At 35.2% G+C, this 14987-nt stretch overlaps 2 protein-coding genes and 1 pseudogene across 3 annotated transcripts; 1 reads left to right on the forward strand and 2 right to left on the reverse strand.

Moving 5' to 3' along the window:
* Nucleotides 1–4101: 4101 nt before the first annotated feature.
* Nucleotides 4102–7928, reverse strand: LOC145136333 (DExH-box ATP-dependent RNA helicase DExH5, mitochondrial-like; annotated as a pseudogene). The gene is made up of 11 exons (XR_013720394.1): nucleotides 7319–7928; nucleotides 6591–6685; nucleotides 6400–6501; nucleotides 6090–6251; nucleotides 5878–5998; nucleotides 5365–5404; nucleotides 4993–5303; nucleotides 4865–4924; nucleotides 4587–4739; nucleotides 4402–4512; nucleotides 4102–4317 (listed from the first exon to the last, which is right to left on the reverse strand). The product of XR_013720394.1 is annotated as a DExH-box ATP-dependent RNA helicase DExH5, mitochondrial-like (transcript).
* A 148-nt stretch (nucleotides 7929–8076) lies between these two features.
* LOC145136334 (autophagy-related protein 8i-like) lies at nucleotides 8077–9320 on the forward strand. The gene is made up of 5 exons (XM_079070467.1): nucleotides 8077–8217; nucleotides 8298–8353; nucleotides 8556–8608; nucleotides 8764–8882; nucleotides 8963–9320. Exons 1-5 carry the CDS (start codon nucleotides 8178–8180, stop codon nucleotides 9064–9066), a joined length of 372 nt encoding a protein of 123 aa, XP_078926593.1. The 5' UTR covers nucleotides 8077–8177; the 3' UTR covers nucleotides 9067–9320.
* Nucleotides 9321–9435: 115 nt separating this feature from the next.
* LOC145136332 (RING/U-box superfamily protein) lies at nucleotides 9436–13611 on the reverse strand. Its single transcript, XM_079070466.1, has 7 exons — nucleotides 13295–13611; nucleotides 12829–13131; nucleotides 11790–11998; nucleotides 11662–11710; nucleotides 11399–11488; nucleotides 11243–11305; nucleotides 9436–11144 (listed from the first exon to the last, which is right to left on the reverse strand). The coding sequence occupies exons 1-7, from the start codon at nucleotides 13460–13462 to the stop codon at nucleotides 9630–9632; spliced, it is 2397 nt and encodes a 798-aa protein (XP_078926592.1). The 5' UTR covers nucleotides 13463–13611; the 3' UTR covers nucleotides 9436–9629.
* Between the last annotated feature and the right edge of the window lie 1376 nt (nucleotides 13612–14987).

The following is a 14987-nucleotide window of genomic DNA, read 5'->3' on the forward strand; positions in this document are numbered from 1 at the left end:
CCTCCTTGAACTAGTCGAGTTCTTCAATCTTCAAGCCCAAAACATGTCCAACTCGCTGAGCCGTATCCTAGACTCAACGAGTTTACTCAGTAACAGAAAAGGTTGGGGGACCACGACCCGACTCACCGAGTCGTATGAACGACTCGTCGAGTCCCCCAAAGTCCAAATATATCCAATCGATTTTAATCGGTCTTAATGCATCCAAAACGTAGATCTGGCCTCCTAGGGTCGATATAACACGTAAAGTTACAAACTTTACGTTCATGCATGGGTTATCTAGCTCAAAAGGCCCTAAAATAAGGTTCACAAGTTTCATGGGACTCCCATGGCCATAGAGTTGGCACCTTTATGCCATGGAGTCCCTCAAGGGTTCCAGATCTGAAGTCAATACCCCAAAACATGCTTGCATCGATGAATGGTTCCAAAATATGCTCCTAAAAGCCCTAAACTACTCCATGAAGAGATCTAGTAAATGAATAGTCAAGGTATAGACTTTATGCCTCAAATGAACTAGAAATGGAGCACAAACTCTGGATCTACTTGTTTCCTCTTGAACCCCCAAGCTTCCTCTTCCTTCTCAAGCTTCAAAATCACCAAGAACACACAACAATGGCTTAAGAACACTCACAATGGGTTAGGGTTTCGTGACTAAGGTCTGGAGGTGATGGAGGTTGTAGTTGAGGCCAGATAAGGTGTTTAAATAGGGTGCAAACCCTAAAAATTAGGGTTTCACTTTGGCAGACCTACTCGTCGAGTCGAGGCTTCTCGACTCGTCGAGTAGACTTCAAGTCCCGCGTCCAAGAAAATATCCCATTCCTACTCGACGAGTTTGGGGCCTCCAACTCGTCGAGTCCCTTTGCAAATATGAATAATTCTTATTAAAATACATACCAAGAACCGGGCGTTACATGTAACTTATTTTCTTCCTTATCATCATTGTTTCTGAATTGTAGGTTCAAAAGGGATTATAGAAAGGATTATAAGGTTACAAACTACATTAAAAAAAGAGAACTGGAAACCATTTATATCATTTTGGTAACATCAAACATGGTCATTTAGAAATATAGTGCGCCTTGTGATGGAATTTGTTCTATTTATTTGTGCTGGTAGTGTGGATTTAAAACTACAAGTATATAGTTAAAATCTACAAAAACAAAAAAAAATCACAGAAAAACATTGAAACTGAAAAAAAACACAAAAACCCTCGAGACCATGCGGAGCATGGGACACTTGTTATATAATAATAAAAAACAACCCTTATGAATAGTATATTTTTGTGTTTTTATAATTTGACCACAAAAATTTCTTATTTCATATTGTTGCTACAAACCTACTTTCTTATTTTATATTTTGGCCATATAAGTTTCTTATTTGGTAGATTTGGTCCCTTGACTTTCGTATATTGACAATTTTCTCATCTTTATTTTTTAGAATGGCACTTTCCACCCCTTACTTTGTAGAATGGCACTTTCCACTCATTTACTTTGTAAAATGTTACTTTTACATCCTCAAATTTAGACAATGACAATTTCCACCCCCTTCAAATTTTAAATATCGCCATGTTTGCAGGTTTGGCCCCTAAACTTTCGTATGTCGGCAACTTTAATCCCCTCCGAAAACCATGCACACAAAACGATAAAATGATGAATATTAGTACATTCCTTTTGTGTGACTAGAACATAGTAAGAAAAACCTCGTCCGCGTCCCCCGCGAAACGGGGAGGAAACAATTTCTAGTTATTATATATAATAAAAAAACATGCTCTTATGAATAGTATATTTTTGTATTTTCTTAATTTGCCTACAAAAGTTTTCTTATTTCACATTTTGGCCACAAATCTACTTTCTTATTTCATATTTTGGCCACAAAAGTTTCTTATGTTGGCAGATTTGATTTCTAGACTTTCATACATTATCAATTTTCTCTCCCTTATTTTCTAGAATGGCACTTTCCACCCCTTACTTTGTAGAGTGGCACTTTCCACCCCTTTACTCTGCAAAATGTCACTTTTACACCCTCAAATTTATATAACGACATTTTCCACTCCTTCAACTTTTGAATATTACCATGTTTTCATATTTAATCCCTAGACTTTCGTATGTCGACAACTTTAGTGCCCTCCGAAATCGTGCACAGAGAACGATAAAAATGATGAATAATAGTACTTTTCTTCTGTATGGCTAAAACATAGTAAGTAAATCTCGTCTGCATCTCCCATAAAACGGGAGGAGACAATTTCTAGTTGAAATAAATAAAAAGCAGATTAGATTGATGAATAGTAGTATTTTTCTTTTGTATGACTAGAATTAAACATAATAAGCAAATCTCGTCTAATCTCCGACGAAACGGGAGGAAGCAATTTCTAGTTAAAATAAATAAAAACGATTAGATTTGTTATTTAAAAAAACTAGATTATGACTTGCGTAAAACGCGGGGGAACGTATAAAAAAATACATATAAAGTCATAAAAAAAACGACACAATAATTAAAAAAAAATAAAATAACAAAAACAAACTTCGCGTTATTGATTATATTGAAAAGTTGAAAAAATAATATGAAATGTCTGGATATCTGATATCGTTGAAGGACCTCTTTATAGACAACATTTTTTTCAATAAATGACAGCAATATTCAGTATGGTTCATGTTTTTTCAAAAGTAATAAAAGTAAATAGCAATGTACTTTGAAAGTTTATTGTTATAAGTTGTAAAGTTGTTTTTTTTGTAAAGCTGTAAAGCTTTTTTCTTAAGTAAGTAATTTACAGCAATGTACTTTCAAAGTACATTGCTATATAGTATCCTAGTGTTTTTTAAAACTTAACAGAAATTGTCTCTATGTATAGATGTAAGGGACACTTTTACACTTTCCCGATTAAACAATTATATTGCAAAAAGAATATAGAAAGAGAAAGGAAAAATAAAGCCAACACTCAACGATCTTGCCACTCTTGTCCCCATTACAATCTAATGTTAATACCCGTACGTATCTAAAATCTAAATACAAGTTATTAATTAAATTATAAAATATTTTTAATTGGATTTTATTGTTTATATGATTAGGTTGTAGCTATAGGGCATGCAGCAATCAAGAAATACAACCCATCATTGGTATATTTTTTGAAAAATGATTAATGCATTGAATATAATTATTAATTTATTATAGATTTCGTATCCTTCATCTCAACTGTTGCATTTGGTGAAACAGCCGAAGAGAACTAAATATGAATTGTTTGACGACTGTTTTAGTCTAAAAATATAAAACTTGGTGATAGGCATTTTAGTAATTTCGAAAAGTTTAAGTCTAAACTAACTAAGTATGAATAGTTTGTCAAGGTTTCAGTCTAAATTTATAAAAAGATGATTAAGGGCATGTTGAATTTTAGTAATATGGAAAAGTTCAAGTCTAAACTTACTAAGTATGAATAGTTTGACAATGTTTCAATCTAAATTTATAAAAAGATGATTATGGCATTTTTTGTTATTTGGCAACGTTTTAGTCTAAAAATACAAAACATGATCAGGGGCATTTTAGTAATTTGACAAAGTTTCAATCTCAGCTTGCATGTGATGTTTTAAAAATTTCAGGCTAAAAGGTTTCTGTTTGAGAAATTGAATTTGTATCGCAACCTCATTGTTCTAGATCTTATTAATATAGGTTTATCAATTGTTAATAGTTCGAAGAAAGATAGAAATGATTTCATTTTTATCTTCTCCAATAAATAAAAAACGATTATATAATCATTTGAAAGTAGAAATAACTGTTGACAGAACGTAGATCGGATATTCATAACAATGTATATATTAGTTTTAAATAACCATTATGATAAAATATCTATATTTGTAAACTATTAATTTTTTGAGAAACATTGATTAGTTATACATTTATATTTATTTTTTTATATGTTTCCCGCGTTTTACGCGGGTCATAATCTAGTTAACATATTAAAAGTAAATATCATTTAAAAATTCGTTCATTTTTTTAAATGTTAATAAAATTTTAAAAGTAAATTTTATATATATATATATATATATATATATATATATATATATATATATATAGAGAGAGAGAGAGAGAGAGAGAGAGAGAGAGAGAAGAAAAATATAAAAATATCAACATGTGTTTTGCTTGTAGATAAAAAAATAATAAACCTCAGCTTTACGGACATTAGATTCAGTCTCAAAATCATCTTTTTCAATCATCTCAAAAAAAAAAAAAAAAAAAAAAAAAACTAACAGAAAAGCCACTGAATTCACAAACTGACTGAAACTGTTGTTTGTCAACTGGCTTGTTCGGTAAATCCAATTTGGGATTCAATAGCTGACATGAAAATTTGTTGACAAAAGTAAATTCTTGGAGGACTGAAAGTGAAAAATTATGAATAAGAGAGGATACATTAATTACTTTATACTGGAATAACTCATCGAGCTCTTTTCTTAAGTTGAGATACATTTCAGCCAATGAAGGTTCCATGAAGAACTCCAAGTATCCTCCCAACATTTTCAAGTGCCCATCCTGTTTGACTGTTTCATATCATGGAATGGAATGGAATCATAAACGAATGGAATAAGAAAAGGTAATAGACTTACTATATCACCTTTTGAGATGCTTCCACCAAACAGTAGCAAGACGGAATCGGAAACAACATTCGTATCCTGGATAAAAACAGAGTTCACTTTGATCTTTTCATTAAATACCAACCACGAGAATGGAATACTCAAATCCCGGTAATCAACCGAGTTCTATAGCAATTAAAAAAACAAATTCAGATTATAAAAATAATATATATATATATATATATATATATATATATATATATATATATATATATATATAAAACTATTAGAATTTAGATAAACGAACCTACCGAGTGTAAAAGCACCTGACCATCCTCCATGGTTTTCAGCGAGAATGACTTTTCATTATGCTGATGTCAACAAAAGCAAAGTTATTATTTATAAAGAAATTAATTTTTTTTTTTTAAAAAGAACTTACGATAACGGAGGAAATTCCGGGATACAATCCATAGCAGATAACTAAACGAATGAGATTTTCGTCATAACTCCAAGCATTGAAAATGACCATATTGCCCTCGACAAGACCAGTATCTTTAAGCAAAGATTAAAAAAAAAAACTCTTCTCAAAGAATCAATAGCTTTCATGGACCGAGCAGACAGAAAATTCTTCCAACAATATTCATATCCACCAAGTGCATGTTCAGCCACTTTCCAACCCTCATACGCCCTCACAAGGGCAAAATGGTCACTATGATCTCGCAAAAATTGTGCTTTCGCCGCCTCTGCTAGCTGTACAAAAAGACCCATTATTTTCATAAAATATAAATTATTATTATAAAAAGTGACTTACATCTTTTTTATCTAAAGGCGCTAAAAAAGGATCTCTGACACTGCAACAACTGTGAGTATTGGATCATGGCAAATAAGAATTGCTCCCAAAATCAGCTCAAACATGGAATATAAAAAAATAACTACCTTTTTTTATTATAAGAGTTTTGGAATATAAAAAAAAATATACCAAGTACAGTTAGATCTTTGTTCTAAACTAAAGCACCAATAATCTTGAGATACTCAATTGCATTTTGAACGTATGAATGGGAAATAATAAGTATGATATTTTTTTCCTTTTTATATATAGATAAATCCATTAAAAATGAGGTAGAGACCAAGTGACGCGAGAGAGCAAAGCAGTGACAAATGAGGCAAAAAGAAGTCAAATTACACTGTGTGATTACTGATTACACAAAATGCATACCATAACTATCAAGATTCAATAATGAATCTCATAGTCCGGAACAAATAATGAATTACTTTTTAATTTATAAAACAATTATATTTATTTTTTTTCCAAAGAAAAATCTACCTGTTTTGTTCCATCCACAAAATTGTTGAGGTAGTATCGTATTAAGGCATTCCATCTGTCTTTAAGAATCCCTTCAGTAGTCCTCTTGCCAACTCTATTATAAAAAAGACATTAAAAGTTTCTGCACAAATGTTGGAAATATCAAGAAATAACATATCATAAAAAAAAATAAAACAAAACTTGATACTTTTGTTACATTAAAATTTACATACCAAGATCAAACATGTATAAGTGATTATACAGATATTCAGCATCAGTATCACACACTGGAGTCAAAGTCAAACCTTGCTGTTGTTGACTTTTCAATCTCAACTGTTTTCTCAAAGATAACTTCTCCAGTTTTCTTTCATCTCTTTCGTTTTCAGTTACAATCCCTGAGTATAAAAAAACATGTATATTGAAGATTGAACTACAGCAATAGCAACAGTAGAATGTTGTTATAGAAAGAAACGAAAGTAGGATTTTATAAAACATTAATAAATGAAAATATGTTGCCAAAATTAGGAGTTATTATGGAGTTACCTGTGCTATGTGTTCTGCAGCTGCAACTCTTGGTTTAACAATTTCACAATTTGCTATCATAAGTGTATTTGGAATCTCAATTTACAAACCCTACAATGAAATCTAGTGTTTGAAAAAAAAGGTAAAATGAACATTGTAAGAAAATTTGAACTTCATGACATACACATTTGATAGTATAGAAAGAGAAATACCTTCTGATAATCACGAGCAGTTGTACCCATTACATTTCCATATGCTAGAGTTTGCAGAGTCGATTTAACTGAATCGGGATCCATGCCTTTTATCTCTGTAGAAAAACTAAATAATTGGAAGAGTAGAACATCCAAGACATCATGAATCAAAGGCTACAAGGATCTGAAACAATGTTGAAATTACAATTGTTTGCATATCGATTTTGAATTATAGGTAAGTATGGAACCTAATCTTGCCATCACTTGATTTTCTGTTTTTCTCAAGTTCATAGATAATAACAATAAACATATAGCCCAAATCAACCGGTTTACACATAAATAGGTTGGAAATGGTCACCAATAAACATAAGCCAACATTGCTATTCAGCATTGTTACAGACTTACAGGTTGTTCTTCAACTGAATGGTAATCTTAGTTTAGAATGATGGTTGATAAAAACTTATTATGATTATTTGATTATGATTTTCTGATTATTTAAAATCAAAAGAATCAGATTTGCAAAACCATGAAATGAAAGGAGTTACAAATGTTTCTACTTTACATCAGGAAAATCAATTCACATTCAAATATAAACAACTTTCATTACAAATGTTTCTACTTTACCGATCTTATGTATCAATTGATAAATTTAGTGAACCAACAAATTATTCTAACAGAAACCAGGGAAAATGATGAAGAATACAGCTAGGAAAAAAATCGACGGCAGGAAAAATTGAACAGAAACAAACCTAGCTGTGGGGTCGACGCTCTCCGGTGTTTCTGTGAGGGTGAGACGGTCTCCGGCCGGTGGCTTCACAGGGGAGAAGGCAGCTAGCAGGAAGGGAGGCCTCGCTTGGAGGCAACTATCGACAGAAGCACGCGATGGATACTTATGAGGTTTATTAGGTTAAAGGGTATAACTATCAATTCTTTCAAATGGTGAAATAAGTTCAGTTGTAAAATACATCCACTAGAATCCAAATGTTACGCCATTGATTCATTCTCCAATTTGAATCGATCATGTACAATCCTAATAGCAGGTCAAACCGTAGACATTTAACAAATGGCCTATTACATATATGTAATAACATTCAGTCAATAACAACATGAATCACTTAATGTAATGTTGCTAATGAAAAATGTATCAGAAAGAACACTATAACACAACTGATTTCATAAACAGAACCACCATCCCTGTAATAACATTCCCTGTGTTAGCTGTTCAATTGATGTAATTAGCAAAACACAAGCCTCGTCACAAAATTAAACATCTCAACAGATGCATTGTAACGAAAATTTCAAAAACGATAGATCACAAATGGAGTAATCAATCACAACCCTAAAATCTGAGAATGATGAAGAAAATTGAAGTAGAAGGGAATGGGTTCTCTGTTTCTTTAGGTTAGAATTAAGGTTCTCTTTTTAATAATAATTAGAGATAAATAAATAGGATAAGATAAGGGCGGCCCAAACCAATTTATTATATAAATAAGGAAAGCTGAGGGGAGATTGGAGTTGGACCATAGTGGTTGCCGTGTCAATTTTATCTAATTTTCCAGTTTCAGTTGATAGCTATCGGAATAGGTATCGGAGTCCCGTGAAGTGGAGATGGGAAAATCTACTGCGTTCAAGGAAACTTACTCGTTTGGTTTGTTTCTTCCCTCTTCCTTTCTCTCTTTTTTTTTCCGATCTAATGGGTTGATTAATTCATAATTTGGAAAATCACAGAGGAGCGATGCCAGGAATCACGGGACATCATCGCCAGATACCCCGATCGTCTCCCTGTAATTAGTTTACTCCCGATAAATAATTTTGTTATGTATTACAATTCCAAATCAATCTGTGAGTTTGGTCAACATATGTGTTTGTGTGTCTTCCTTCCTTATCCAATATTGATAGCAGTAGAACTGGATGTTGGATTACATAGCTAACCTCTGCGACCATTTTGGTGTCTCTTGTTTTTGTTTAATAATATATTTTATGCAGGTGGTAGTGGAAAGATATACAAAAACCGACCTTCCTGAGATGGAAAAGAAGAAGTAAGTATTTCGTTTACAAGTTTGTAATGGTTTCCATGCTTGATCATGATAGCATATAATATTAGCTAAGAAAAAGAATCGAAAATCATCAAACAAGAAACAATAAAATTAATCTCCGGATATGATTACTGATTAGTTTTTGTTGTGATTTGCAGATATTTGGTACCCCGGGACATGTCAATTGGGCAATTTATTCACATACTTAGCGGCAGGCTCCATTTGACTCCTGGAAAGGCTCTATTCGTATTCGTGCACAACACATTACCTCAGACATGTATGTTATATTGTTATGTCGTCATCATCATAATTCATGTCTGTTTGTTAGCTTTTATTTTTGAGATTTTGTATTTGCAGCCAGCCTGATAGAGTCGGTTTATGAATCATTTAAGGATGAGGATGGTTTCTTATACATGTGCTACAGCAGTGAGAAGACATTTGGCAACAGCACTTCAATCTAATTATATAAGTTGTATATTATTTTACTGGAATGTGTGAAATGTGAATTGTTAAAAAGCCTAGTTTCCCTTGTATATTTATTGCAAGTATTGTTTGTGGTTATCATGGTAGCAAGTCGTTGGCAAAAGAAAAATAAAAACGGTGTTGTGTGTCTTTAACATTGCTTTGGGCTTTCTCCATCTCCAAGCAAGCAACAAGGCGTTTGTGTGTGTTTGTAGGTATAAAAGTTTAATAAAATCGGTTGACAATTTGAGTATGCTTCTTGCAAACAGATGATGTATGGATATTTGTGGTATAAATTAAAGCTCCTGCCTGCATGCATCTTCTACAGATTACCAGAAAGTAATTGAATACCATCAAATCAAATCCAATTAACGGATGGAAGGAAGGAATAGTATTTTATAATCTTTTACGGGGGTGTATACACAAAAGGTCATCAACTGATAAAAGAAACAAAAGCAACTACAACTTGGTTGAAAAATAAACAGACAACTTGTATAAATTTTTATATATCCTCCACTCCCATCAAAAACCATCCATTCTTCATCAAAATTCAAAACAAACATTAGGAGGGTCGTTTCTGGATTAGCCTATGACCTCCACCATTTCGCCACACACCTCGCACGGGTATGGTGTCCTTTGATGCTTCCTCCTCCTCTGACGCCTCAGCAGCATGATTATTACCATTGAGATCAAGAAGTGCAGCCATGGAGCCATTACCAAGCCGAACCCTATGAAACTTTGAGGTTTTTTTCCTTTGCTGTTTACCACCACCTTCTTCTTCCAGACTCTTCTTCGGGGGCTTTAGGAGGAGGAGTTGACCATCAGCAATCTTTGTTTTCCCTTTATTAGCCCGATACCCGTCCTTTGACAGCATCTCCACCTCCTCTTCTTCAGGTGGTCGATAGTTTGATTGCAACTCCCGCACACTCTCCAGTATGCTGTTTGTTAGCTTGTTGTTACCAACAGCAACAGCAACAGCGACAGACTTCCCTTTACCTTTACTGCTAGTACTAGTACCACTACTGCTGCTGCTGGTGTTTTTGTTTCCTTTCTGGATCAGAGTTCGATTGGCATTGTAAACTGCAAGAAGCTCCTTCTCCTTACGAGGATCAGGACACAGCCTAGCCAAGTCAACAACAAGATGCGACAATCCAAACTGCTCCACATACACCAGATAAGTCTCTGCATCAATCCCACCTTTCCGATACTCCCCAGATATCTCCTTGAACGCACCATATCTATCTTCATCTTGACCCAAACCCTCACGTATCTTTTCCACCATTGACTTATTTGCAGCATAAACATGCTGCTCCACACTTGCAGTTGCAGGCGTATGCAATGTCGATGAAACCGGAGGGAAATCAGATACAGAGGCAGTGTCAACCAGATTTGGAGCTGATGATGAATGGCTAATTCTGCTCTTGTTCTTCCAACCGCTGGAAGAGGAAGATGAAGATGAAGATGAAGACGAACCAACAGCACTTGGTTGACTAGAAGAGGCCTGCTGCACATGCACATTTACATTTACAGGCCTCTGGTTGACTGCCAACTTAACCAATGATCCATGTGTATTACTTTGAGGTCTAGAAACTGCTGATGCTGATGTTGACTGATTATTGTTGAAACGAGTGGGTGCTGGCCACGCCGGAGCTGAATTGACAACGTTCACCTTCTTCTTGTTCTGCCGGCGTAGTTTTTCTGCCATGGTGTTTCTTCCACCACCACCACCACCTTCTGCAGCAGACTTTTGAGCGGTACCACTAGGACCGGCGGTGGAGAGTGGAGGGAAAGCCGACTCCTCCAGTGCTCCATTTCTTGGCCTATGTGAAACAGCCATAAGATATCTTGGATCAGATTCTGTAACTAGCCCTTCAAATGACTCAACTAACGGATCAAAACCATTTCTGTTAGCATCAGATGCTTCTGGAAATCTGCCATTCACACTGTTAGCTGTCTCCAGGCTGGCTTCAATTGCTCTGGATAGTTCCGCTTCAGACAGATCACGTTGAAATGTATTTCGTCTTCCGTGTCTGTTATTTTGTTCGTTGCTTCGTCGATATGTGAAGCTGGTTGGTAACTACCCAAAACACAAAAAACATATTTATTTTTTTAAATAAAATAAAAATGCATTAATGGCTCATGTCTACGCAACAGCCAGCGAGTCTCATCTCATACCTGCAAAACAGCATTGCGCTTTGCTCGTGACATGCGACCTCCATGCTCCAAGGCATTGTGCCTCTGGAAATTTAACACAAAAACACCAGTTCGGTTACAAATTACAATACTAGTTTCGAGGTGCTTTTTTAGCTAGATAATAAGACAATTAATTACCTTCATTTCAGCTTCGGATGGAAAAACAACAAACTTCTTGGAAAGGCAAGACTCATCCTCACACAAATGATGCTCTTGGCGAAAATGAATCTGCAACACGACATATTGCTCTTGATTAATTATATGTAGCACCACAACACCAATGATTCATTCGTTGATATTATAATATACTCATAGAAAAATATAAAATCAATCTCAGCAACGAATTGAATTCACTGGCTTGGTTTTAAAATAGAGACATTATGATCTGAAAAACAACTCGCCTCCAAGTCATCATAATTCTTGTAATACTCATATTGACCAGGATTTTGTCTGCATATATTCAAAAGAAAAAGAAAAAAGTTTAAATAACTTGCATCAGTCGACAGAGAGGATGGCTCAAAAATTTTACCTTTGGCATATATGACAAGTGTAATGTTCGGTGGACATATGTGTGTAAAGCTCATTGTCCCCATAAAATGGTGACCGGCAGAATTCACATAAAGGATGTCCCTGAAACCCACCTCTTTCACTTTCAGTTCCATCAACTTCAGAGTCGCCTGTGTTTATATGTTGTTTCAATTGGGCTTTGGAATAAAGCTTCTGTTCACAGATAAATACCTGATGCATTCCATATGTAGATAAAGCAATCAAATCAGACAACTAAGATATAAACAGAAACTCCAAAAGGGAAAAGAAACAACTTTAATAAATAAAGAATCAAGAAACAAAACATGCATGCATTAAAGAATTACCAAAATATCTTATTTAGTCTTTTTCATAAGACCAGTTATAACATAGAACTGAGCTTGGGATTATTCACCATTACTGCAGAATCATGTGTTTGAAAAGGAACAGGCCTTACCAAGCGAATAATATCAGCTATGACATTGCAACCAGAATTAACTGCAACGTGTTGTGCAATAAAATAGATTATATAATATAGAGAGAGCAAAGCTCACCCTGCTAAACAATCTTTTCCAAAATCAAAGTCATGTTTTGACTTTGCACAAAGAACCAATATGACCAGACTTGTCGAATTATACAAGTTACAATTGATATGTGATCACCTAGCCACATTAAACGTGCATCCTATGCAAGTGTAGATATATTTTCAAGCTATTCATGCTAATGTGTTCATTTTAACTCCCAAAGACTCCATGTCCAAGTATAAACGATAAATTAAATATGTTTGATGTTAATCACCATATCACAAGATTTCAAACTTTTCAGAGTCAGTGTCTTAAGTAATACTAATTAGTACACCTGCATCCATACAGCATACCTAGCTTCTTAGATTGCAAGTTTCAGTAATCTAGACAATCCCATTGTGCACACCACTAAAAATATATTAGGCTCAGAGCTTTCCAATGAAAACATAAGAACATGCAATGCTTATATATAACAACGGGCGCAGAGAATGTATAAAAAAGATAGAACTCGAAAGTAACCTTCCTTCCTTCCAGGCAGAGGCTGCACATAAACAACTTATGCTGGTGGAACAGATGACCCTTAAGCTGATGGATGTCACGAAACCTAGCTTTTCTCTTGGAGCTATTACTGGTGTTCTCCTCTATCTTGTCACAAACACTACAAGAAAGCCTACACATGGCCTTGACCATTTTGTATTGATCCAAATCATCAAAGTAGGCCTGTGTGTCTTCATGGTACCAATATGAGCCAGATCGACCTTCTTTATCTTCGGAAGGGAAGACCGAGAAGTCATTTATCATCTTAGTGTAGTCCCCTAAAGCCTGCAAAAAAGCCCCAATCACATAAAACACAGCAGTTTCGGAAATAACATCAGCTTAATGCGAACTATTCATCGAACGAGCGATCACCAGATATGGCATATGGGTAACAACGTTACTATACTATTATAGTTGGAGATGGATCAACAAGAGATTAGAAAGAAACCTTGGTAACAAAGATAAGGGTGGACTCGGTTTTGCAGATGCAGCAGCGGCGATCACTACAGATAAACCGAAGACGAGCAACGCATGTGGAACAAACCTCTTTGTGTCCACAAGATCCGTAAGCAACCCATTCTAGGCTCTCTGCACACACGGCACAGGTATCGTCCATCCTCTCTTTGAATCACAAACTGGGATTGATCGAATCGGTGAGGACGGGCACCACAATTGACGTTTTGCGGCAGCTAGGGTTCGTACAGGGAAGGAAGAATTGGGGATTCTAGACGTCGATTAAAATGATGGGAAAGGTCGGCAAGATCTTAATCCGGGTTCAAATCTTTCTAATCGGTTTAAGATAAGTTGAGACCATAAGCAGTCCTTACGATTTAGATATTTAACTTTTGACCCCCCACGAGGTCTTTCGTTTTCCCTTTTTTCGTCGTCATAAAAAACGTCATTCAGTTTTGGAGCATTTCTAAATATTACTAAAAGAGAACCTTAAATTCTACAATGAAGAAACAAGGGCCCTTGATTGCATTTCCCTCCTTTAGTCTCCACCTTAGGATCATTTTGCTGACATCATCCTAACCCAAAAAAACACACGCGCCTCCCGAATAAAACTTCTTTCTTACGATTCATTCCTAATTTCATTCTTACGTTTTCTCTCCACACAATCAGCCCAATCAGCCAAGAGCTATCGACATCCCCATGAAACTCAATAGATATGAACCTTAACCCCTTCCTTCTGCCGATATGCGTAACCTCATTGATTTCATATATACATGGAATCGATCCTATGTGTTCTACTTCTGCTGATATGGAATCGATCCTATGCGTAACCCCAGGAAGCCCTGAGGGGCACCGCGTCGACCATCAACGATTTTCGATCCTATGTGTTCTACATCAGATGGCTTCGCTGTAAAGACCGTTCTCCGATTCTGCCCTTGGAGGCGTCTGTGGTTGGTTGCCTTCTGAATCAACCTTTAAAAGAACCAGAGATCCTCAAATTGGGCTTGGAAACTCTCTTACAAGAAACGAGCAAAAGAAGTCAAGAACTTATAAGCTGGACTGATTCTGATATGGCTTTTGTTATTCAACAGAATGAAATCATCATTGACAACTTTAACAGAGGTATTTATTATTTAATTTCTAAAGTGTCTCATGAAGTAATAAGATATTCCTGAGTTTTCATTAAAGAATCAACAAAATTAGCCCATGAACATGATATATATGTTAGTACAGGTGATTGGGCCGAATATCTGCTTCAAAAAGGTTCATCTTCTTGAAGAAGAGTATATACAGGTAATTAGCTATTGTCACAACTCACAAAATGTCAAATCACATTTCATGAATTTCTTGACTTCCAATTCTACCCTAATAAATTGTATTGTATACCATAACAGGAATGTAAGCAGCTGGGATTTGATACAGTTGAGCTAAATATGGGTTCACTTGAAAAGGTGTATAAATGTCAAAATGAAGGTTTCGGAAAAGGTGTATAAATGTCCGTATTGCCCCAGACTAGAGAATACAGTGAAGGTTTCATATAATCATATGGATGCTGCTATATTTATCTTCTAATTATCTTTTTACCCCTCTTACAACAAACAGGGTTTTGAAGATAATCATGTTCGTGGATATTGTTCTACAATTAGCGTGACAAGAATTGGTGAGCTTGATGCAAACCCTTTGATGGA

The sequence above is a fragment of the Lactuca virosa genome, chromosome 9, assembly GCF_052849685.1.
Source record: "Lactuca virosa cultivar CGN04683 chromosome 9, Lactuca_virosa_CGN04683_v6, whole genome shotgun sequence".
Classification (NCBI taxonomy): domain Eukaryota; kingdom Viridiplantae; phylum Streptophyta; class Magnoliopsida; order Asterales; family Asteraceae; genus Lactuca; species Lactuca virosa.

Bases quoted from the DNA above. Each gene is read 5' to 3' on its own strand.
- LOC145136334 (XM_079070467.1), top strand. From the start codon at position 8,178: ATGGGAAAATCTACTGCGTTCAAGGAAACTTACTCGTTTG. The intron at 8,218-8,297 runs GTTTGTTTCTTC...GGAAAATCACAG, and splicing joins CAAGGAAACTTACTCGTTTG to AGGAGCGATGCCAGGAATCA. The intron at 8,609-8,763 runs GTAAGTATTTCG...TGTGATTTGCAG, and splicing joins CCTGAGATGGAAAAGAAGAA to ATATTTGGTACCCCGGGACA.
- LOC145136332 (XM_079070466.1), bottom strand. From the start codon at position 13,462: ATGGACGATACCTGTGCCGTGTGTGCAGAGAGCCTAGAATGGGTTGCT. The intron at 13,132-13,294 runs GTTTCTTTCTAA...GCTTTTTTGCAG, and splicing joins CCCTTATCTTTGTTACCAAG to GCTTTAGGGGACTACACTAA. The intron at 11,306-11,398 runs GTAATTAATTGT...TTAAATTTCCAG, and splicing joins CATCCGAAGCTGAAATGAAG to AGGCACAATGCCTTGGAGCA.